This window comes from Phytophthora cinnamomi (assembly GCF_018691715.1).
Source record: "Phytophthora cinnamomi strain GKB4 chromosome Unknown Contig35, whole genome shotgun sequence".
NCBI classification, from domain to species: domain Eukaryota; phylum Oomycota; class Peronosporomycetes; order Peronosporales; family Peronosporaceae; genus Phytophthora; species Phytophthora cinnamomi.
The window spans coordinates 408,560-431,931 of record NW_027150968.1 but is presented as its reverse complement, the minus strand read 5'-3'; the positions used below and the strand labels follow the sequence as shown (position 1 = coordinate 431,931).

At 54.3% G+C, this 23,372-nt stretch overlaps 4 protein-coding genes across 4 annotated transcripts; 2 read left to right on the top strand and 2 right to left on the bottom strand.

The window, feature by feature from the left end:
• Positions 1–6,916: 6,916 nt before the first annotated feature.
• On the top strand, positions 6,917–7,822 carry IUM83_16994 (putative carbohydrate-binding protein; the record flags this gene model as incomplete). Its single annotated transcript, XM_067941915.1, has 2 exons — positions 6,917–7,195; positions 7,325–7,822. 2 exons carry the CDS (start codon positions 6,917–6,919, stop codon positions 7,820–7,822), a joined length of 777 nt encoding a protein of 258 aa, XP_067792388.1.
• Positions 7,823–12,291: 4,469 nt separating this feature from the next.
• On the top strand, positions 12,292–13,125 carry IUM83_16993 (RxLR-like protein; the record flags this gene model as incomplete). Its single annotated transcript, XM_067941914.1, has 1 exon — positions 12,292–13,125. The coding sequence occupies one exon, from the start codon at positions 12,292–12,294 to the stop codon at positions 13,123–13,125; it is 834 nt and encodes a 277-aa protein (XP_067792384.1).
• A 3,973-nt stretch (positions 13,126–17,098) lies between these two features.
• On the bottom strand, positions 17,099–17,608 carry IUM83_16992 (PpiC-type peptidyl-prolyl cis-trans isomerase; the record flags this gene model as incomplete). The annotated part of the gene is made up of 2 exons (XM_067941913.1): positions 17,099–17,188; positions 17,258–17,608. 2 exons carry the CDS (start codon positions 17,606–17,608, stop codon positions 17,099–17,101), a joined length of 441 nt encoding a protein of 146 aa, XP_067792385.1.
• Positions 17,609–21,214: 3,606 nt separating this feature from the next.
• On the bottom strand, positions 21,215–22,003 carry IUM83_16991 (putative PpiC-type peptidyl-prolyl cis-trans isomerase; the record flags this gene model as incomplete). Its single annotated transcript, XM_067941912.1, has 1 exon — positions 21,215–22,003. One exon carries the CDS (start codon positions 22,001–22,003, stop codon positions 21,215–21,217), a length of 789 nt encoding a protein of 262 aa, XP_067792378.1.
• Between the last annotated feature and the right edge of the window lie 1,369 nt (positions 22,004–23,372).

Here is a 23,372-nt window from a genome sequence, read left to right as displayed (position 1 = left end):
AGCTTCTAGCAACATGTAGATAGTGTAGAGCGTACCTTGAGTGTCATCCTTTGTCAATGCATGGTTCAACCATTTTCGAGGATTGTAGCACCACCAAGTGTCATCAAAACGAAGTACACATGTTCGTCACGTGGCCATTACCAAAGCGGGAAGAACGAGGTGAGCAACGGTCACAGCGAACTTGGCGGGTATCAGACTTGAGTTGGGATCAATAGCCTTCAAGGAGTGCCCTTTGGCCTTGGTTACCAATCCATGTTTCGTTGTGCTAATGGTATTTGGCTTGCATCCCGTGTCATGGGCTACCTACAGGTACAGCGCATAACTGTAAACGGAATCGCATCCCCACACAATGTATTTAGCCCCCTTCAAGGGTACTCAAGAACTTCATCGACAAATTGCAGCCTGTACCTGATAACTGTAGCTGGGTGTTGCCCATTGCCCATTGCCAGCCAGCCACTCGCACGCGACGTTGTCAAGAGTTGACTTTTTTTCCTGTCATCGCCAGCAGATGGATGCTACTCCGATGGGGCCGTCTTGTGGGCGCGTCCTCTTCGAGCCGGGATGGCAAAAAAAATATGGAAGGATTTTTTCGAAATAAAAAAATCAAAAAATATTTTTATTTTCATTTTTATGAATTTTTACCACTTTTATAAATCAAACCCCGCTGAAACGGATCGCCTGGAGCACAGTATAACACAGTAACTACCTGAATACTGGCCTAATCGCATACTAAGTACTGACGAGTGGGCTGCCGCCGCAGGGCTACTTCAGCTTCAAAGGTGGCGGAGCCGACATGCCGATTGAGGTCAAGACACCTGAGGACTTCAGCGGCACCATCGGCGAGAAGCAGCCGACCACCGTGCAGTTCTCGGTGCCGCGGTGCGGTGGCTGCAAGATGGTGATGACGCAGCTGACGGAGAACGAGTTCCTGGCCGTCAAGTTCCTAAAGGTGAGCACCGAGGAGCTGGAGAGCGTCTGCAAGGAGATTGACGTGGACTGCTTCCCCACCTTCCGCATGTGCAAGCACGGCGAGATGACCGCGTCGCACGGCTGCAAATATAGGGCCCCACCTAATAGAGCGCGGTTGCCAGATTGTGTCCGATACAAAACCGAAGTGTTTTATTTTCGTACTTACACGAATAAAATTGAAAAAATATTTTTATTATATTTTTTTCACGGATAAAAATATTTAAATATTTTTTTTGCCCCTGCTTCGAGCTCCATCTCGGGCCATCTTGTCAATCGAGCGGCAGCAGCTGTTCGAAGCGGCGGGGCGGACTTGCTTGCGTGTCCCTCCCCTACGTCTTTACCAAAAGCGAGAAAGAGATCGAGGAGCAGCTCCTGCGGCAAAGGCTCGGACTGGCATGTGAAGTGCGTCGGCGGTTCTGTGCTGGGTGCCCCAAGAAAGGAGAAAACGTTAGTATCACACGTTCAGATCTGAATAACACAGTAAAGCATCACACAAAAAAACATGGATGGTGCAGCACTTTCTGCATTGACAGTGCAGGATTCGCAGCACATCTCTGCCAGCGCGCTGAGGTCCTCCGAAGGTGTCCTGAATGTTAACGTCGTTTGTGGCGTGCCGTGTTGTGCCATTCCTCCTTCCTCTTCTAGGCCTTCGACTCCACTGGATCGCCCAGAAGCTGCAGCGCAGTCATGGTGGGTATCAGCCTGGCTGAGCTACCTCCGGAGGAGCTTCATGCAGGGGATACAATAGCGTATTTTTCGTGGGCGTTTGTTTGTGGGGACCCCCGCGGCTACCGCGAGTCCGTCGTGCTGAGCGTAGATCCAAGAAACGACGAGGACAAGCCGATCCAAGTCGACACGGACGAGGTTATTCCTCTTACGATGAAGATTAAGAGGCTCGTTGATCGTAATGGTCACCGCTGTACGGAAGACGAGGCTAAGTGGCGGAATTTGCGTTCATTTCGGCTAGTTATTAGTACTTGCAACGCGCCGAGGCGCTCTAGCTCCTTCAACCGTGCCATGCGACGTGCAGTTGATGGCGCCTTTGCTAGTGTAATGCGACAGAGTGATGGAGAATGCGAGCATCCGGTCGAGGTCCCGGCGGCAGGTTCGCCGTCCCAGGCTGAGGAGAAGGAAGAGGAAGTTTCGGCGTCTAGTGCTGCTGAGGCTTTGCTGCCGAAGGTGTCGAATCGCGAGGAGGCCGTGGCAACGCCGGGCGCAGCCGTAGCATGTGAGCGTTTTGGAAATGCAGCAATGAACGTTGAAGTGATTAATGTTGAGACCGATGAAGACGAAGAGGCATCCAGCACTACGAGTGTTGCTAGATCGCAGGGAAACTATGTCCGTGACGATAGTGACGTAGGGCAGAAAGGTGGTGCGACAGAGGAAATGCCAGTCAAGCCTCCTACGGACTCTGACTTGGCAGCAATGGACGCATATCTAAAGTCTATTCCTACTCGCTGGGAGCGTGCCAAGATACGCCATCAGCCCAAGAAGCGAGCGGGGTCTTGGTATGTTGCACGGTCTCGCAAGCGATGCAACCAGAGCAAGTGCGGAATTACGCGGAGCGGCATGCATATATACCATGCGAAATCACTGGTGGCGAAAAAAACCAAGGCGATGCTGCGCTTGCCCGGGATTAAAGCACGCCTTCGCGCACTACATGTCCGTCGACCGGAGTTTATCGAGCCCAGCGCTCCTGCGGAGCCCGTTGATGCTGAAGTACCCTGGCCACACACAGTGGCCTACACGGAGACGTGCGAAGTGCCTGAGGAAATTGCATTTGAAGATATTGGAGATGGACATCCGTGCAATTGTGTAGGTGACTGCTTTATGGATACATGCCGCAACGCAACTCTCGCAATTTTCTGTACTCCCGATTGCTGTTCACTAAAGGCTGCTTGCAGCAATGCACCTCGTACGCGTAAAACACTGAAACTCTACGACACAGGTCGTGTCGGTCTCGGTGTCTTCACCACTACATTTTTAGATGTCGGCGACGTCATTGGCGAGTATTCCGGGCGTCTGTGTGCATACCCAGCGCTCGTGAAAGGGCAACCCGCAGAGGCGAAGAAGCAGAACAGCGGCTACACTATGCTGCTGAACGAGCGTTCAGTGGACGGAAAGTTTGTTTACATCGAAGCCCTGGAGTGTGGATCTATCACCCGCTTCATTAGCCACGCGTGCGACCCCAACGTAGCCTTCGTCGAAATGCAAAATCGGTCGACAGTGAAAGTGATGGCAGTAATGATCAAAAGTGTGAACGCTGGAGCACAGCTAACAGTGAACTACGGCAACCAAATCTGGTTCAAGTGCGCGTGCGACGATTGTTGGGTGGAGGAGACCAGTGATGGAGAGTAACCTGAGTTGACCAGCATCTACCTGCATATGATGTTGGACTTGATTGTAGTAGCAGCCAGCAGTCGAGATCTAGTTTACCGATCAGCACAAAGAATAAAGACAAGCTAAAGAAAAATAAATCATTAACTTGTTTGCCAACACGTCTCCCTACGTTTCCACGCGAGGATACACATTCATAACAATCCCTCTAGTGCAAAAGTGCACGCCAAACCTAGTCGACATGGTAACACGCATATGAAAGCAGGTTCCGGTCGTACGATAGTGCTGGAACCTCAGAAAGTAAGGGCCGGCCCCACTATCACGGGTCTACCCCCAAGGTTGGTCACCCTCTCGTCCGAACCACCACTCCCACGTTTGCGCTTCTTCCTGCTCACCAAAACCTCTCGCCCTTGACTGTCCAAGTGCTCACACGACTGGATTGCGAATAGAACGTGGATACAAGCTCCAAATGCGTAGAAGTAATTGCATCTACACCACCTCTGGTACATATCCACTACCCACCCGCCGCATGGTTGCCCCTCCACTTCCATGCGAGCGTAGTTGATGCCCATTTGAGCCGACACGGCGATGCCCAGTTCAGATCGCTTGTTTGGTGCGACTACGATTCGCTTGGCGAGAAGTGAGTAAACTTGCATGCGTCCAGTACCCAGATTATCGATCGGGGTGACTTCGTTCGCCCTTAAAAGATTCTCTCGCACTAGATCGGATACACGTCGCACGAGGGTCGCCGCTGGAACGACGTCGAAGCGGAACGGTCGCGGGTTGGAGGACTGGTCTTCGCAGCAGTGTAGTAGCTCTTTCAGCAAAGTGCCCATTTTGAGCCGGCGTCTCAAAGTGTAGTCACGCTTGAGTAGCGCGTTGAATGTCTCCGCTGGATTATTAGTGGACGCAAACCCTACCGGGGTTAAGTAGAGTTGCCATGCGCTGAATGGACCAGTAAGCCACTGCGACCACATATACTGCGCAAAAGAGTTAAGACCAGGGTAGTCCAACCACTTGGCGACAACACGGTCTCGCATCCAGAGATACGAGCTTTCACTGCGCACAAAGTGTAAGTCGTACATGTCATGCACGATAGAAGCCGCCACACCCGAGGGAAAGCCTCTAATTGCTTCGTACACGTTCTTCATGACATGGAAGAAACACATAAGTGCCGTGAACCCATTATTCCCTCCGAATACGGCGCGGAGAGCGTTGTGCTGGGCCTTATCGGCGTCTCCCATCGTGAAGAGAACCTCAGGTTCCCTACCGGTGATCCAAAAGTACAGGCGCTTCAGTGACATCAACGCACGCTGGATAACCGGCTGCGTCTCTTGAGATATGATGAATAGAGCCACAACATGAAATCCACGCGATCGATCCGACACCCCTACTACCAGTACGGGGTACTCGCGATAGTTTAGTTTGTAGGTTGCGTCCACATGTAGGATAAAACGCTCCGGAGGAAGCATCAGCCTCATGACGAGCGCCTTCGACGTCAGCCCGACGATGAAAGGACGTTCATCCGAGCCGTTACCCACAACCGGCTTGCCCTCACGGTCTAAATCCCATGCAAACGTGAAGGGCTGCGTCATTGCTTCACCTCCAGTGTATGCATGCGCATGAATCCATTCTCTCACATCGTCCACACGGTCGTTGTTCCCCAGGTGCGTGCGCGCGTGATAGTTCACAAAGTTCTGGACGGTATTGAGTGCTGGAAGGTCTTCTAGCGGCGTATCAAATCTACGCGACATCGCATGACGAATCCGCATTGGGCGAAGATGGTGTTCCGCTAAGTCGCGACAGAATGCCTTTTGCGTTGCCGTCAGTTTCTTCTTTTTGGGGAGGTGGCCTCCGTCGTGTGCTCCCCTACCGTGTAGATAGAGATTGCGTCGTTCTTAAGGCATGCTACCATCTTCCCCCGCCAGGAGCAAGCGAACTCGCTAGCAGACGCACAGGAATGCGAGCTGCACTCCATCAGTCGGTAACGCATTTGGTGCGGCTCGATGTCTGTGCAGGTCGTACAGGCCATCTTGTTGCTCTTGGTTATCTCAAACGACTTCATTCCGTCGAGCACCACGTCCGCGCGGACTCCGTCGACGCCGAGAGCCATACGCTGCCAGCAATCTGCTTCGGCATGTACGTTCGTGTTCTTGCCGAAGGGGGAGGATTTTGAATTGCGTCCGTGCATCTCCAAATTGAGACATGCTGCCTTCTCGAGCGCTGGTTGGCTCGGACTAACCTAATCTCGCCCTGGCCGTGCATCTCGACAAAACGCGGACAGATTCCAAAACCATGCAATCGTTTTGTGTTGCCACCACAGCGTGTGGCATTTTCGCACATTTGATGTGCTACCACGGATTTGTTGTGCAGTGGTCGTACTGTTGGTCGTGCTTCACGCGTTCTCCAAGAAAGGGGACACCACATGGACAGTCGTGACTGCGCATGGACTCGGCATGTGCCGCGCGTGGGAAAATACTGTAAATCTTGGTGTCTCGACTCAACAGGGAAGGACCCCACCGACGTGCTGTAGCTGCTATTGTTTCTAGCCCCCGAAAGCGAGCGTTATGTGGGGATCGTTCCCTGAACTTCAGTTTCGAGCATGCATGCCCCCAGTGGATGGAGGCACTGTTTCATGCTCTTCCGGGGCGGAAGGAGGCACCCTCGAGCGAAGACTTTTTCGGTACGGAGCAGCGCGGACCGCTTTCTGTCCCGACCGTCGACAGACATGATGGCTCCGCGGCACCAGCTGGGCGCGGCCTGTCCAGCCGAGGATCCAGGCGCCGTATGATCTCTTCCTCACACTTTAGACAGGCACAGAGGTTCAGCTCTGCCTGCTCTCTGTCGTGATCTGCGAGCGGTACGGAGAGGCTTTCGAGTTATCCTCGATTTTCGGTAGAGCCGAGCAGAGCATTCACGCTTTTGCCGTCCGTCGAGCAATTGCAAGACTCGACATTCGGACGGACGATAGGCTCCATTCGCGTCGGCGTCGGACCATCGAACCTTCACTTGGAATTTCTCTAGTACAGTATTCATGAAGGCCTTCACTGTTCTCTCGTTGGCGACTGCATTCGCGGTGGCCGATGCCGACGAGTACTTCACCGGTGACGGCACCTCCTACACATTGGGTCAGACGAGTGCCGGCAATTGCAACATGATGTCGGCGCTGGACTTCGCCACGACGGACTACGCCGCACTGAATGACAAGCAATGGGACGGTCTCCAGAACTGCGGCCGCTGCGCCGAGGTGTCGTGCGCTGACAAGCGGTGCGCGGACCAGTCCAAGTCCATCGTGGTGCAGATTCTGGACCGCTGCCCCGAGTGCGCGTACGGTGATCTGGACCTGTCGCCGACAGTGTTCACCTCTCTGACGGGGTCGACGCCGTCGCGGTATACCATCAAGTGGAAGTTCGTGGACTGCCCCGTGTCGGGCAACGTCAACTACTGCCTCAAGGGCGGCAGCAACAATTACTGGACGGCGGTGCAGCCCACCAACTTCGCCACGGGCGTCAAGAGCCTGCAGATCAACGGCCAGGACACGACCATGCTCGGCTCGGCCTACTACTACCTGCTCGACGGCGCCAGTCAGACCCAGACCGACCTGAGCAGCATGACCATCTCCATGACGGACGTGAACGGCAACTCGATCGAGGACACGGTGTCGCTCACCGCCGACTCGTGCACGGAAGGCTCCAACCAGTTCCCATCGGGCGGATCCTCGCAGACTTCCCAGCAGAGCTCGCCGACGTACAACAACCCGACCCCAACGACTGCCGCTCCGACGAAGGCCCCCACGACGGCCCCGCCCACTCAAGCTCCGACTCCGTCACCTACGCCCACACCGACTCAGACGCCGGTTTCTACTACGCAGGCGCCTTCACCCACCACGGTGCGTCCTGCTACTGCTTCTCCTGCCACTGCTGCCCCGTCGTACCAACAGCAAGAGAGCTTACCCACTACTGTTCCTGTGTCTACCACTGCGACGCCCACCACTGCTCCTAAATCTCCCGTTACTCAGGATTCGGAGACTGCCAGCGGAAGCGATGCCGCCCAGCAGCATTTCAACGTCTCGGGAACGGTGGAGCCTGAGGCCACGACGGCCCCGAAGAAGGCGGGCAAGACCTCGAAAACCAGTGGCAACGACACCCCAACTACCTCTGACGATGACTACACTCATCAGCAGGCTCAGCAGAAGGCCGGCGTGCCGGCCGCGACCACGGCTGCTCCATCGACCGAGCAGCAGACAGCCGACAGCCAAGCCAACGGCGACGAAGCCCAGAAGGCTAACACCAAGTCTGGAGAGACGTCTGCCGGCACCGACCCGTTGATCATTGTGTTGTCTACGGTCGGAGCGGTGGGCCTTGTGGCTCTCATCGTCGTCGTGGTGGTCGTCAAGAGGAAGAACATCCAGGAGCAGAAGGCCCGCGACTTCGAGGCGCCGTCAATGATAAGCGCGCAGTCTTTTGACGTGCAGAACACTCCTTCAGACCGGAGGCAGGCATTCGGCATCCTGTAGGGCGGTCGACCTGTCCTCGGCCCGTAGTCTTGGTGTGAAGAACTTATGACTTCCATCAGTTTTTTTTATTCGTGAAACAGCAAGTTTAATCCCTAGTGCGTGTAGTGGTGGAACGTGTAGTGTTGGAACGTGCGCAGTGTCGTAACAGTAGAACAAGAATCAAAACCATATTGGAGCGATGCAAATGTGCCAAAGTGAAGGCGGACCACGTTGCACATGTACACACTGCAACGACTGCAAATCGACTGTGAAGCGTTGCTACCTTGACAATTACTAGCGCGGTACAAGTGCGTGTCCAAGTACTTGAATTTTGTTTCTTAAGGAGTTATGATATCACTGATCAAACGACTTGGGAAATTTCAGGAGGCTATTACGCTGTAAAACCTGTAATAGTGACCCATGGGACCCTACGTTAGTGGGAGGGGTACTATTAAAGGGATGGGGCACGTAGTCAAGTGAGAGCCGCGTTGATTTAGGAAGAGTCCTAAAAGCTGCATGCGCTTGCTTAGAGATCAGCCTCTCCGATGATGTCGACGGACGAGTCGCCATCTTCAGACTCGCTGCTAGTTTTAGCTACCACAACTACATCGTCGTTGGTAGATGCAGTCGCGCGATGTTCAGCCAGCAAACTAAAAGTTGCCGCTCATTTTCCACCCGTCAATGTTTTCCTTGGAGGCTTGAACCACGTGTAGTCTGAACTCCTCTTCCAGGTGAACTTGCGCTTGATTGTCACGACTCACATTTGATAATAAGAGAGATCAAACCAAACCAGCGAGACCTTGTTTTAAGCCCCAAAGTTGATTTTTGCTTAAGATATCTACAATCATCTGATAATTCTGATTATTTGAATCAGGGATGGGGTACTATTAAAGGGATGGGGTACTATTAAAGGGATGGGGTACTATTAAAGGGATGGGGTACTATTAAAGGGATGGGTCAGTCGCTTGAAAATTTTGGGGTGCGATACTATTAAATGTTTTACAGTACAACTAAGGTTCAATAGACTACCCAATTCTCGATTCTCGAGTATTTTTGTTGTTTGCGTTGCTTTGCCACGTCGTATTGAAGTCGCATCTACATTCTTACATGTATTATTAATACATGTACACACGAATCTAAGCGATACAGTAAATTGATGTAGATACGTACGGTACAGGAAAGCAGCTTCGACACAAGCATTTCAGAATTAATATTGTTTACCAGTCCTGTCAATAATCCAACAGCGTTGCTGCTTAGCAGCAGTTTGCGATTCCGCACCACCACCTCTGTTATCCCAGCAGCTACATGTATGTAGCATCACTGGTAATACTCGATTTTCTACACGGTATCCTCCTCGGCAAGCGTTATGGATTTCAGCTGCAGACTGGGCTTGCCGTGCGAAAGCGGCATGGCAATTGCACAAGTAACGACCAGACCTCGGAAAATACAGTATAGTATTGAATTGCAAAGTTTCAAATTCCATAATAATAACTTCAATAATTTCATGTTCAGTAATACATATTTATTGTAATTATTTTTCTATTGCAAAATGCATTACACTTATGTTTTGTATGGAAATCCAATTTACTGATTTTACTGTCTCAGTAACAATTGTACAGGAGACCTTGGGGTCCAATAATACATATTTCCGTACAAAAAATACAATAATTGCAATTCAATAATAATTTTTCCGAGGCCTGGTAACAACCCGCTGCACGACACTTGCATCCAACAGAGCCCATCTCAAAAGCCCGCGCTCAGTCCACCCCCATGTGGCCTTTAGCTGGCGCCGATGCAACCAGACGCTGCCCCAGCGCGAGATTCGTTCTGCTCCCTGTTCGATCATTGGTAAGTCCAACCCCAAAACTAAAATTTGCGAACAAATGGTCCTTGGTACATGTGTATGCTGCCAAGGACCGCCGGTTGACTCACCTTCCTGGGGAATGGCTGTTCGGAGGCGACGGGTGCTGTTCACCTTGTGCACTCTGCGTTCGCGCAGCGCAACATCGCGGGGGCACATCCCTGGTCGTTACTTGAGCTGGTCTGGCAGGGAAGGGCTGCCCTCCTTTCCAACCGACCATCTTGTCGCCCTCGGTCCGAAAGCCTCGTCGCTCGAGAACTCTCACTTTCCAATTCGACTTCAAAACAACAAGATGGTGGACGCCCTGCAATACTCCGCGCTTCTGGCCTTGGGCATCACCGCCGCTTCCGCCGGCCAGCAGACCTACTTCCAGGGAGATAGCACCCCGTACAACCTCAATGGCGTGAACATGGGCAACTGCGCCTTCATGTCGTCGTGGAGCAAAGCGGCCACCAACTACGTGGCCGTGAACCAGGCCCAATGGGACGGCCTGAAGCACTGCGGCCAGTGTATCGAGGCCACCTGCATCGACAGCAAGTGCAAGAACAAGAACTCGGCCGTCATCCTGCAGGTCGTGGACCGCTGTCCCAAGTGCAAGTACGGCGACCTGGACATGTCCCCGAGCGCCCTCACCAAGATCGTGGGCTACAACCCGGGCCGCATCAAAATCGGCTGGAAGTACGTGGACTGCCCCAATCCGGGCTCCATCAAGGTGTGCCTCAAGCAGGGCAGCAACCCGTGGTGGGTCGCCGTGCAGCCCACGAACGCGCGCATCGCCGTCAGCAGTGTGGCGATCAACGGCAAGAAGGCAACGCTGTTGGATGGCGCCTACTTCTACTACATCCAGAGCCGCGACGAGGTGCCGTTCAACAAGCTCAAGGTGACCATCTCCTCCGTGGAGGGCGACATGGTCTCGGGCACCTACTCCATGTCCATCGGCCAGTGCGTCGACACGAAGCAACAGTTCTAAAGAACACATTATTGAGGTTGAAGTGCAGTTACGTGTAGACGAGCACGGCCTCGTCTAGAACTAAGGACGTGAATATCAGTCGTTTCAGTTTTACTGTCCGATGACTAGCGTACTACGCTTCAAACAATTTTGCATTCTTATGCAAACGTAGAATCCACGCAGCGTTTGACCCAGTATCAAGGCTTGATACTGTGCCAAACGCTCGATTCAAGCTGCCAGTTGCTGTCCTGACATTCTCGATGCACATCTGCGGTCTTTCATTCCGTCAACTAAAGGTGGATTTTGCTACGGTATGGGGATGGCCACCATGTTGACGACATCATCACCATAATAGCCAAATGCTCATTCGTCGGCAATCTCAAGAATTCTCCAGCGTTGGCCGTGTGCGATGGCCCGCGCAGTGTACGTCGTTTAGCTGCGAGCCGGACAAGTTGTCGACGCCGTCTCGAGGAGGTCACTCGAGCGAGGAACCGACTCCTGCGTGGACACAGCTTGGTGGTGAGACCAAACAACACCTGCCCACATCCGCCAGCTGCAGGATGTCATGCCCGCCATCCTTTTCGCCCTGGGCCGCCATCTGCCTTCCTCGCGAGAAGCTGGGCGCTCGTATCCAGGCGCCCGAGCCTCGAGGCTCGAGCCAACACCGCGCGCGAGAACTGTGTACTGTACTGAACTTCAGCCTGGGCGTCCCACTGCTTGACCGACATGACCACAACCGCACGATGCGCGGAACCAGCTGGACGGTCGCCACCATTTGCGCGCGTCTTGCGGTGATCAAGCGCCAAGCTCCTACAGCTTGGTCCGCCCACTTCCAGCATGAATCACGCGTCAACTGGGGTTCCCGCTGCTTGTGTCCGTCCAGGTGGCTCCATACGAGCTGATCGACCGGAGCAGACGCTGGAGGCTCGACACTCCACGTGGTTTCACCGAAGTTGGTGCGAGTTAAACGCGCAGCGAGCTCCGCTGCGTCCGCTTACCACGGCAAAGGCGTTGGCCGTGGCAAGTCAGCGTCGATATCCATGCATGCATCCATACACATGCTCGGCGGCGCTGGCTAGGTCGTGCGCCCCAACGCAAGGCCAACAACGTTGAAGCCGCCGCTAAGCCCAAAAACGCGATGACGCATCGGCCGATTGTGCTGCTCGTGAACCAGGAGCTCGCTGTCCGTCTGGCGCACATCACGCAGATCTTGTCCCGCAGGCTCCCTCTGGCTGTTCGTGCCTGCTGTCAGGTGAGTCCTGCTCGCGTCTGGTCCATCGAGTTTCGAGTTGGGCTGCTCACTTTCCATTCTACCTAACAAGTAATCCGCCGACTGAGACCATTCAGCTATAGATCAGTTCAACCATGGTCGCAGCTCTCCGTTTCACAGCAACTCTGATCGGCGCCGTTGCAACGCTCGCCGCCGCCGCGGACGAGTATTTCGAGGGCGACGGCACGAGCTACACGCTCGGACAGGTTGGCAGCGGCAATTGCAACTTCATGTCGGCCATCCCGACGGCCTCCAACAACTACGTCGCGCTCAACCAGGCGCAATGGGACAGTCTCGGCAACTGCGGACGTTGCATTGAGGTGTCCTGCATCGACGATAAGTGCACTGTCAAGAACAAGAAGGCCGTGGTGCAGGTCCTCGACCGCTGTCCCGAGTGCGCGCACGGCGCGCTGGACCTGTCCCCGACCGTGTACAAGGAGATCACGGGCTTGGACCCCAACCGCCTCAAGGTGCGGTGGCGCTTCGTGGACTGCCCCAACCCGGGCACCCTGCAGGTGTGTCTGAAGGAGGGCAGCAACCCCAACTGGGTCGCTGTGCAGCCGACCAACGGCGTGGTGGGCGTCAAGAGCGTCACGGTGAACGGCGGGGCCACGACCATGCTGGACGGTGCCTACTACTACGTCTCGACAACGTCGAACACGGATCTGTCGGCCGTGAAGGTTGCGGTCACGTCGATTAACGGCGAAGTGATCTCGGGCTCGTACTCGCTCTCGGCTGGCAACTGCACCGACACCAACAAGCAGTTCGCCAGTAGCAGCGGCGGCGACACCTCCCAGCAGCAGTCGCCCGCGACGGACGCCCCGTCGACTGCGACGACCGCCCCGGAGACGTCCACTACCGCTCCTGAACCTGCAACGGAGACGCCGGCTGCAACGAACGCCACGCCGACGACTACCGCTCCGACGCAGACGTACGGCAGCAACAACGGTGACCAGAGCTCGCAGTCGAACGGCTCCAACCAGTACGACCAGAGTTCGCAGGCCACTGGCAGCACGGAGAACGACGCCTCGTCGGCTGCCACCACCACGGCCCCGATCACCTCGACCCCGGAATCGACTCCTGCCACCCAGGAATCGACCCCGGAGACTCCGTCCACCCAAGAATCTACCCCGGCTCCCCAGGAATCGACTCCCGAGACACCGGCCTCCGAAACTACGAACGCTCCGACGCAGTCCGGCGACACGACCAAGTGCAAGGTGCGAACCCGTCGCCAGCGCAACTAATTGTTCGCGTGCATTCGTCTGTTCTTGTCTAGCGTTGCGTCGTCGTCCTCGTCCGTTTGGAGGGGCTCTATCTAATACAGTAGACTCTAGTCCCCGCAAAAGCTAGCTTGCTCACAACGTGCCTCTCCTCCCTGCCGCTGCCTCGAGCTGCAGTTGACCTGACTGACCAGACGATGCCAACTGAGACTGACGACGGTCCCAGCTGTCGAGCTGCAAGGCATGCGCTCTTCGTCTCTATTATAGCAATGCGCCCAGTGCTCGGAGCATCGCCATCTGCGGCGTTGGAGCTTTGCTTTGATGCTTTTCGAGGCAAAGCAAAGTCGCACCGAGACTCTTGGTGAGCAGGACCCCGTCGCTATCAGTTTCGCTGGCACCGACGCCGCACTAGCCACATGTGCGTCGGATCACTCAGCACTCGGCACTGCGTATCATCCGTCAAGCCGACGGTGTTCAGGCATGAAACCTTCGAGCGCCCCCAGCTGTCAGCCAAGAACTGGGCGCGCGAGGTGCTCGGCACTTCGGCCGCGGATACCTGAAGAGCAGTCCTGCCAAATGCGTGGGGCAGCGCGGCAGTTCACCTGGCCAGCCGTTGCTGCGTCGGATATCCTTGGCGCACTCTACCGGGGACCCCTCCGGTCTGGAGAGAGGCCGGTGTCGGGAGCTGCCCACTTTCCAATTCGACCCGACAGTCTTCGACCATGGTCTTCCGTTCGCTAGCAGCTCTGGGTGTCGTCACTTTCGTCGCCGCAACGTCGGCCGAGTACTACGAAGGCGACGGTACCAGCTACACGCTGGGCGACGTGAGCGACGGCAATTGCAACTTCATGTCGGCCATCCCCACGGCCTCCACCAACTACGCAGCGCTGAACAACGACCAATGGGACGACCTGGCCAACTGCGGCCGGTGCGCCGAGGTGTCATGTGTCGACGACCAGTGCACCGACCAAAGTGCCACCGCCATCGTGCAGATCTTGGACCGCTGTCCGGAGTGCAGCTCCGGCGACCTGGACCTGTCCCCGACGGTGTTCAAGAACATCACGGGCTCGGACCCGAGTCGACTGACGATCCGCTGGAGATTCGTCGACTGCCCCAATCCGGGCACCATCGAGGTGTGCCTCAAGACCGGCAGCAACGGCTACTACGTGGCGGTGCAGCCTACCAATACCCTCGTGGGTGTGGAGACCGTGACGATCAACGGCGAGTCGACCACCATGGTGGACAGCGCCTACTACTACCTCATCACGAGCACCAGCGAGGTCGACCTCACCTCGGTCAAGGTGTCGATCACGTCCATCGAGGGCGAGACGGTTGAAGGCACCTACTCGCTCACAGCCGGCGAGTGCGTGGACACCAACAAGCAGTTCACCGCTAGCAGCAGCAGTCAGACGAGCAGCCAGACCAGCCAGACCTCGACTTCAACGTCGACATCGACGACCACCTCGGCGCCGGCATCGACAACGGCAACACCCACAGCGACTTCATCCACTTCTACGTCTACCTCAACGACTCCGGCATCCACTGCGGCTTCACAAACGCAGGGCAGCAGCGCTGCGGAAGATGCTTCGTACACGCAGGAAACCACCACTGCTCCGACCAGCACCACTGCGACCCCCGTATCTACGACTGCCGCCCCAGTGTCCACCACGGCTGCGCCGATATCTACTACTTCGACGCCAGTGTCAACAACTGCAGCGCCAGTGTCGACAACTGCAACGCCAGTATCAACCACGGCCACGCCTGCATCTACTACTGCGACTCCCGCAACTTCGACTCCTACTACAAGTTCACCGAAGTGCCGCGTGAGAAGCCGTCGCGACTAACTGTTTGGCATATTCTCGGTCAACAAGTGACAACATCGTTTGAATCGGAGCTGCTCGTAGTTTGTTCGGGTCACAGTTTGTTCACGTAGTAATAAACGTTGTATGAGTGAATTAGGCAGCGTTTTTTGTGTAGTTTTTCGGATAAACTCAATCCCGCACAAACTGCAGTATTGCTCGAGAACGCAAAAAAAAGAAGCACAAGTGCATCGTCTCCGCCCCCAACAGTCATTTCAGAAGGGACCTCGCCGAATTTCTAGCGTTGAAACAGGATCGGATGAACGGAAGTGCCCCACCAAGAGCTTTTATCTTCGGTGCATGATCCCATGGCGATATTTCCAGCACGGCGCATTTAACGCGAGAAGAGTTCAAAGAAAATCTTTCTAGGGGCAACAAATTCCAACGTACACAACCTCGTGTGGTCAGGCGTATGGGATAGTGGTGAAGTCGTCTCTAATTCCGGAGAGCGCCCACTCGAATCCAACGAAAGTTCACGCTTCAGGAATCTTTTTGTAGATGGGATGGCTGAAATTGGAGTGCAGGCACCGATAAGGATTCTTATGGGGATCTGAGCAAACGTTGCTGCCTGATCTCTTCTGATGCTGGCCAATGTTGGGAAAGCTGACACCCACCATACCTTCGCCACGGTCAGCTCGAACAGGTCGAGTGTCCATTCCTCAATTCGAATTCAACAGCGAAAGCGAAGAGCTCGAAACCCATGGTCAGCACATCCAGCTTCCGCGCTCTGCTCACTCTGTCCGCCACCGCGGCGGCGATCACGTCAGCTGAATACTTCCAAGGTGATGGCACCGCCTACACTCTCACACAAGTTAGCAGCGGGAACTGCAACTTGATGTCTGCCAACAGCATCGCACCAACCAACTATGCCGCGTTGAACGATGTGCAGTGGAATAACTTGGCGAATTGTGGCCGCTGCGCTCAAGTCTCCTGCGTTGACCCTAGTTGTACCAACCCGACTGCATCTGCCATCGTCCAAATTGTTGATCGTTGCCCGGAATGCAAATATGGCGACTTGGACCTCTCACCGACCGTCTTCAAGACCGTCACAGGATCAGACCCGAGCCGCCTGAAAATTCGCTGGCAGTTCGTGGACTGCCCAAATCCAGACACCGTCAAAATCTGCCTAAAGGACGGCAGCAACGGCTACTGGACTGCAGTGCAACCCACGAACAGCATTGTGGGTGTCCAGAGTGTCAGTATCAACGACCAAACCGCAACCATGATGGACGGTGCATATTATTTCGTTGCCACGAGTTCGACGGGTGCAAATCTCGACGCGGTGAACGTGGCAGTGACCTCAGTGAACTCTGACGTTATCAAAGGCACGTACTCACTCACTGCTGGTCAATGCGTCGACACATACCAGCAGTTCGCTAGCGCCCAGACACTTGCTCCAACTACCAAGTGCAATGTTCGTAGCAGGCGCAACTAAGCGAGCACTAACTAGCCCAATTCGGCGAGTTGGCAGTGTTGGGAATCTCTACCATTCGTCAACACTTCGAAAAATGATCATTACAGTGCACAATGTTGGCCAAGCTCACCATTCAATCTAGTGCACAGACCTAATAAAATTAACGGGCTTTTCTTCATAAAATAAGCTTCATTTTCGTATTAGTGGCGTATTTCATGGGCACTACAAGATAAATTAACATTTGCAACGAGGAAACAAATGAATTAGCAACTTCAACGCAAGTATCGACTTTCTTTTGATAGCTCCAATCGTCGTTCAGCCCGTCTGTTGCTATGTGACGTAGCTCGCGTTCATTGTGCCGATTAAGTTAGCGACTAAAAGCGCGCCTCGGGCGTAGCAGCCTTAACCGCAACAAATACAAATACAAATAAGTTATCAAAGTCCTCCAATGGAACTCCTCTATCTTGTCCATTGCTGTCGAGCTTAAGTCGATTGCGGATACATGTACACCGGTGAAGTTGCATTATTTTCACGTGTGGAAATGCCGAGCGACCTAGGAATTTCTCAATTCCAGAGATTATGAAACAAACAAAAATTGTTTTGTTTTCGCCCCCACCAGCTAGCTTTCGTTTATGTTCTCGTGTTTTGGTATGCTAACAGCAAATGAGACCCATCCACATCGCGCTGCAACTCACTCGCGCTTGTCGGCGCCAACACTCCGTCCTCATAGATCTCGATCCATGTCGTCCAAGCCTTCGAGCGCGTCGTCGCCCATCCCCGAACGGTCTGTGATCAGCACCAGGTGCCACCCGAACTGCAACACGCACCCACAGTCAGTCATCAATACCTATCGCCTCAACTACTGTCTCATACTGTATTCTACCTGCGTCTTGACTTTGTGGACGTCCCCCACTGGCTTCTCGAAGGCCACCTTGTCGAACTCGGGCACCATCTGGCCGCGGCCGAACGACCCCAGATCCCCTCCTTTGCGGCTGGACGGACACTTGCTGCGCGCTTTGGCCAGCCGAGAGAACGCGGCCTCCAGGTCGTCGGCCGCCTCCAGCTCCGTCAGGATCTCGTCACACTCCTCCTCGGTCGGCACCAGGATGTGGCTGGCACGCGCCGTCGGCTTCTCCGCCGCCATCACAGACGTTGGGGCTAAGTCCATCACACTCATCACGGCAATGGCCAGAGCCATCGCCAGCAGCGCCGCGTACATCCGCTTGAGACTCATCGGCGTAACTTCCAGTTGGTTAGTCAGCTTTGGTATCTTTTTCGCGGACATTTTGGCGGCTTTTCAAAATAATATGTAGTGTGAGACACACCATTTTGTGGCCGATGCAACAGGGATGGGTCTACTTGACACGTTTCCCTGAAAAACAGAAAAATACCATGCAGCTGACTCAGACTACGCCCACGCAAGATGAAATCGACAGCGGCGAAATCGAGTTCACCAAATTCCGCGCGTTGTTGAGGCGGTAGCCCATGTCGACGCAAAAGCCTTCAATTTTATTCTGGACTGTGAGAAAACCCGGCGACTTCCAAGGTAGACATTCATTTTCGTTTCGTGGTCGGCGGAAATTGCAGTGTAACAGGGTAATATTTCTGGGAACGACCCCATTCTGCCCTGCGGGACAGAACACATGTTGCACCACTTTCAGCCGCCTGAATGAATGTAGATAATTTGCTAGCGAAATGCTTACTAAAGTACATCGACTGCGCGTCCGTTGGGCAAACCCCTATATGAATGGTTCTATTCCTCATGGGTATCATCCTGTGAGCTATGAATCTGACCTGGACGCACTATTGGAGATGCTAGCGTTCAATAACTTCGGGAGGTGATTGTTCCCACAGCACTTCGGTCATATTATACGACATAGTCATATATTATATGACTCATATATTAGCAAGTTTGCTCAGTTCAACAAGAAACCTATCGATAGAGCGCTGAAAATCCGCTAGAGACAAAGTTGGCTTTCCACGGTGTGATAGAACGCTTCAAGTCTATTAGACCTGCCAAGGAGTGGAAACGCGGTATACTGACCTCTAATTCTGCGGTATGCAAGCTAGATCATCTCGCACTAGCTGTATCCCGTTCGGTACGTGAGATTAAAATCCCTCAACTGCTTCATATCACGAGGTAGCAGCGGCTTGGGATATTCAATACGAGAACTCTAGTGATGGAGAAGAGTCAGACCTCGATAAAGGCAGCCTCAGTGATGGAGACGAGCAAAATGATGAAAGTGATGAAGATGAGGATGCGTAAGCGATGGAAGCGTTAGCATCGTACTTCATATGAATTAGATTGACACACGAAGAAAAACAAGAAGACGAGTAATTTCAAGTGGCGAAGGAGGCGTCGTCTATTGCTTGTCATCGTCCTTGTGACCTTTGGGAAAGATTTTGAAAGGCTCGAGGTTGTCGGATCCCAAAGATTTTGTGGGATTGGAGAGTGCGGTGCTGTTTGGAAGTCTCACTACACTGCACGATGGTGTTGGACGTGCGCAATGCCACACCGAGCGGCAAAGTTACAGAGGCGGAGACCCCGACAGAAACCGTGAAGCTGAAAGTGGTGGAACTGTCGGACGAGGAGACCTTGATGTCGTCGTCGGACTCTGAATACCAGACGTTCATCGTCGGGCAGACCAACTCCAGCGTCGAATCGTCCGACATAAAGCTCCCGGTAGCAAACTCCTCGCCGTTGCAGGCCACTCCCACTAAGATTTTGTTCCTTGATGGAATTCGAGGCCTCGCAGCTATGCTGGTTGTGGTTCAGCACTCGGGCGAGTTCGTGCCTGAGCTGCATCTTGGATCCGTGGCCGTCGACGCGTTCTTCATCCTATCAGCATTCCTGCTGACGTGGTTGTTCATGAAGAAGAGCATGAAGCTGCTGGCCCAAGGTGCCGGTACTCGTGCGTGGGTGTTCGCGCTGGCCGACTACTTCCAAAAACGGTTCTTCCGCGTGTACCCGTTGTTCGCCATCACGGCGTTCGTGCTGTCTCGGTTGTCGCCTGAAAACCAGCAACGCTACTTTATAGTCGCAGACCCTAGCGAGGTTAGCCTGTTCAAAATGCTCACGTTCGAGTTTTCGCAGCGCTATCATGTGTTCTGGACGCTGCCCCTGGAGATTTCGTACTATTTCATCATTCCGATGTTCGTGTTGACTGTACTCAAAATGGGGCGCTTCTGGTGGGTGGCGGCGGTCCCTCTGTTTTCGTGGACCGTGTATCAAGGCTGGACAGTGATTCGCAACAGCCATGAGTCGCTTAACCACCACCTCCACACGTTCGTGCTCGGTTCCCTTGGTGCCGTGGTGTTTGTCAAGCTGGACTTGTTGATCAAGAAGACGGGCTTCCAGTTCCACTTGTGGCACCTGGTACTTCTACGAGCGGCAGAAGCTTTGATCATCGCGTTGATGCTGAGCGTGATCTTCCGAGGTTTGATTTTCACCTGGGTCATGGCGAATCCTGCGCCTCCTCCAAGTGGGTTTCCTTTCACCGGCGTGTACATGGTCTCAATTATCGTAATCGAAGTCATGCAACCGTCCTGTGTGTCCGCAATGTTCGAATGGAACGTGCTTCGGTTCTGGGGCAAGATCAGTTTCTCGATCTATCTGCTCCACACTTTCGTAGTGATGAATCCTTCGATCAGCCACCAGTCGAACTACTTCGACCGCTTGTTTGCCCGATTGTTTCTCATCGTGGCACTTGCTACCGTGAGCTACTGGCTGGTCGAGTATCCGTCGCAGTTGGCGGCGCAACGCATCTCTCGTTTCCTTGCAGCTCGAGAGAGGAGCGATTCGGGGAGCCTAGTACGATTCGCGCGTTTGAAGATCAAAAAGCAACACGCTGGCACTGAGAGGGTATAAATGTTGGACATCTTCCATTTTTCAGTGTACTACGAAGTGGAATTATGCTACACTGAAGTCAAACGTAGGTTTAGCTACCGAATCTAGCACACTGAACCACCTTCATCAGCATGGCTGCGGATTCCATCGAAGAGCAAAATCTAGGTGGGTGAGGATTTGCTGCGGCGAGGAAGTTATTTCGTTTTTTTTTTTCGTTGTAAGGTGAGGTACAGTACAGTCGTTTAGTCTACTGTAGCTAACGATCAAGAAAATGCCCGTCCCTCCGATACTTACAGATCATCGAGAGGGGTGCTGTCTACTCCGAGAGAAGGAAAGTTGTTACCGGGAGCTTTTTATCAGTTGGTTTGACGGTGGAGTTGGCCCGACTAACTGCGAAAGTCGGGCGTTGAGGTTGCCAAGGTCTCCTTGTCCGACAGCTCCACCACTTTCAGCTCACGGTCTGTCGGGGTCTCTGCCTCTGTAGCTTTCCCACTTATGTAGCGATTCGCGCGTCCAGCAGCATCGCCTGTATAGTGAGTGAAACTTTCAAAAAGCATCTTACATCGCAATGCCAAGATCTGGCAATTCCGCAGCAGCGGCCACTTCACTACCTTCCAAAATCCTTCCCAAACGCCACGTATTACCGGGTTAAAGGAACAATTTTTTAAAGCGATTTTTTTTTCTTTCGATGTAATAGCGATGCATAGCTCGACAAATCCACCCATCAAGATGCGTTGATCGCTTAGCGTTCTCATTCTCATCGCTTTCATCGTTTCCCTCGTCTTCACGAAATTAGAAGCAGTAGCTGATGTCAGTGGTTTTGATAAGCGTGTCATGAAACAGTGCAAACCTCACCCCACCAAAGAAAGAGAGCCGGCTGACATGTCGACCGAGTGTATTAACAAGGCTACTGCTTCAAGTTGGATACGTCATTGCAAATAAGCGTCACGCCACACATGGACTCCGTCCCTCGCTTGTCCCGTGTCATGCAGCCTACTTGGACTTCTTGTCGCCGAGACGCTCGACGCAGAGCAGCACGTGCCAGCCGAACTGGGTCTGCACCTTGGCGAGCTGGCCCACCTCTCCCTCGAACACGACCTTGTCGAACTGCGGGACCATCTCCCCGCGGCCGAACATGCCGAGGTCTCCGCCCTTCTTGCCGGACGGGCACGTGCTGTGCTTGGGGGCGAGCTCGGCCAGCTTGGCCTTCTTGTCCTCCGCGGCGTCGATCTCCTTGAAGAGCTGGTCGGCCTCGGCCTCCGACTTGACCAGGATGTGGAACGCGTGCGCGCGCGGGCCGCCCTTGGCCCCACGGGCGCCCAGCGCCATGATCCCGATGAGGATGATGGGCCCCAGGAAGGGCATGACCTTGAGCAGCGTCTCCTTGAGGCCGCGGAACTTGTCGGGCTCCTCCGTGCCGTCCAGGCGGCGCGAGACCAGCACGAGGTGCCAGCCGAACTGCGTCTGCACCTTGTGCACCACACCAATCTCGCCCTCGAAGGCCACCTGGTCGAAGGCCGGCACCATCTGGCCGCGCCCGAACGTGCCGAGGTCGCCGCCCTTGCGGCTGGACGGGCACTTGCTGTGCGCCTTGGCCAGCTGCGCGAACGTCAGGAACAGGTTGGACGCCTCGCTCAGCTGCGCGTTCAGCGCGTCCGCCTCGGCCTCCGTGTCCACGAGGATGTGGCTGGCGTGCGCCTTGATGGGGGCGGGGGAGGACGCGGCGGCCGCCACGCACAGCAGCAGCAGCGTCGTCGCGAACGCCAGCAGCTTGGGCGCCATGAGCACAGGGAAACGGGTGACTTGGCTTGGGTGTCAAGGGGAAGATTCCGAAATAGTGACGTCTGAAGCTTGAACTTTGGGATGGTGTTGCGGGAAGGTGAAGGAGGGAGAGGTTGCGGGAAGGTGACGGCTCGAATTGCGGAATTAGATATTTCCAGATGATAGAGAGTTTTTGCAAGTTTTCCTTTCCCATTCCCAGATAGTCTCTCAGGTGTGGCTATGGGAGATCAAAACCACTTTTCGCGGTTTCCCAGTCCCAGCAAATCACCTTATTAAATAGCATGTCATGCTTTATAGAAGGCTTAAGCTGAGCCCCTTGCTTCCAGTCACTCCTGAACAAGTGAAGATGACGGCGGACGAGATTCTTCTGCTGTGCGCTCTACTCGAGGACACAGGATGCAGTGACGCCATGGTTCTTATGGTTGCAGCTCTCTATCGCCCGCCCGTCGAGCGCCCTGTCGTGCCTAACATCCGCTTCTGCATCACTGCTACGGCGAACATGCTTCTTCGGTGGGGATCCGGCTTCGTCAGCGGCCGAAGATTGCTCCAGTCGCTCCATGGCTACCCGGCGAGCCACAAGCGACGCTGCCTCGTCTCGCTCGGGCTTCTTCTGTTCGTTTTGCTTTTTGCATTCTTGCTCCTGCTTAGCATCATCGAGGAGCTCTACAAGCTCATCAAGCAGCTGGTCTCTCTCCGTGACCTCCTCCGCCACGCCAGACAGTAGCTCCGCCTCCTTCATCGCCTCTCGGTGAGTTTGAACAAGCTGGTTCATGCGTGACTGTGCGTTCTTGCCACTTAGCTTACTGCGCGAAAAGGCCGGCGAGGCTACGAGCGTTGCAGCAAGACTGTCCCAGTGCTGCATGACCTTGCCCCGTGGCTTAGCAAAAGGCCGGTCAAGCAGCACTTGGCGAAGCAGAGCGACATCGTCTTCTTCGCTGTAGTTCTTACGGCGTGGTGGGGCTGTCGAGCGAGGTGGCTCGGTGGCAGGCTTCGAAGCCACAGTCGTTGCAGCCATGAGGTCGTGTGGGAGGCGGCAACTCTGGGAATGGGAAGGCTCCCACAGATTTCCGAATTCTGTGGGTGGCGGAGGGGGTTTCCCATAGAGGTGCCCTTTTTGTGTTTACTTTGCTGTGGGAATGGCAATGGGAGCCGCAGCGAAAACTCTCTGATGTAGCAGCCAAAGCGTTTGTAGTATGGACGAGGAGTCTGGAAGGTCGAGTTCGTCTTCCGACAAGGCTATGGCCGCTCGGTCATATCCATCGAACGACTCTAACTCCCACCAGTCCGCCGTATGAAATCTTTCTATTGCCGTTGTTCTCATCTGAAAGTGGCGTATATTTAGTCCTTTTCCAGAGTTTCAACAAGAGAA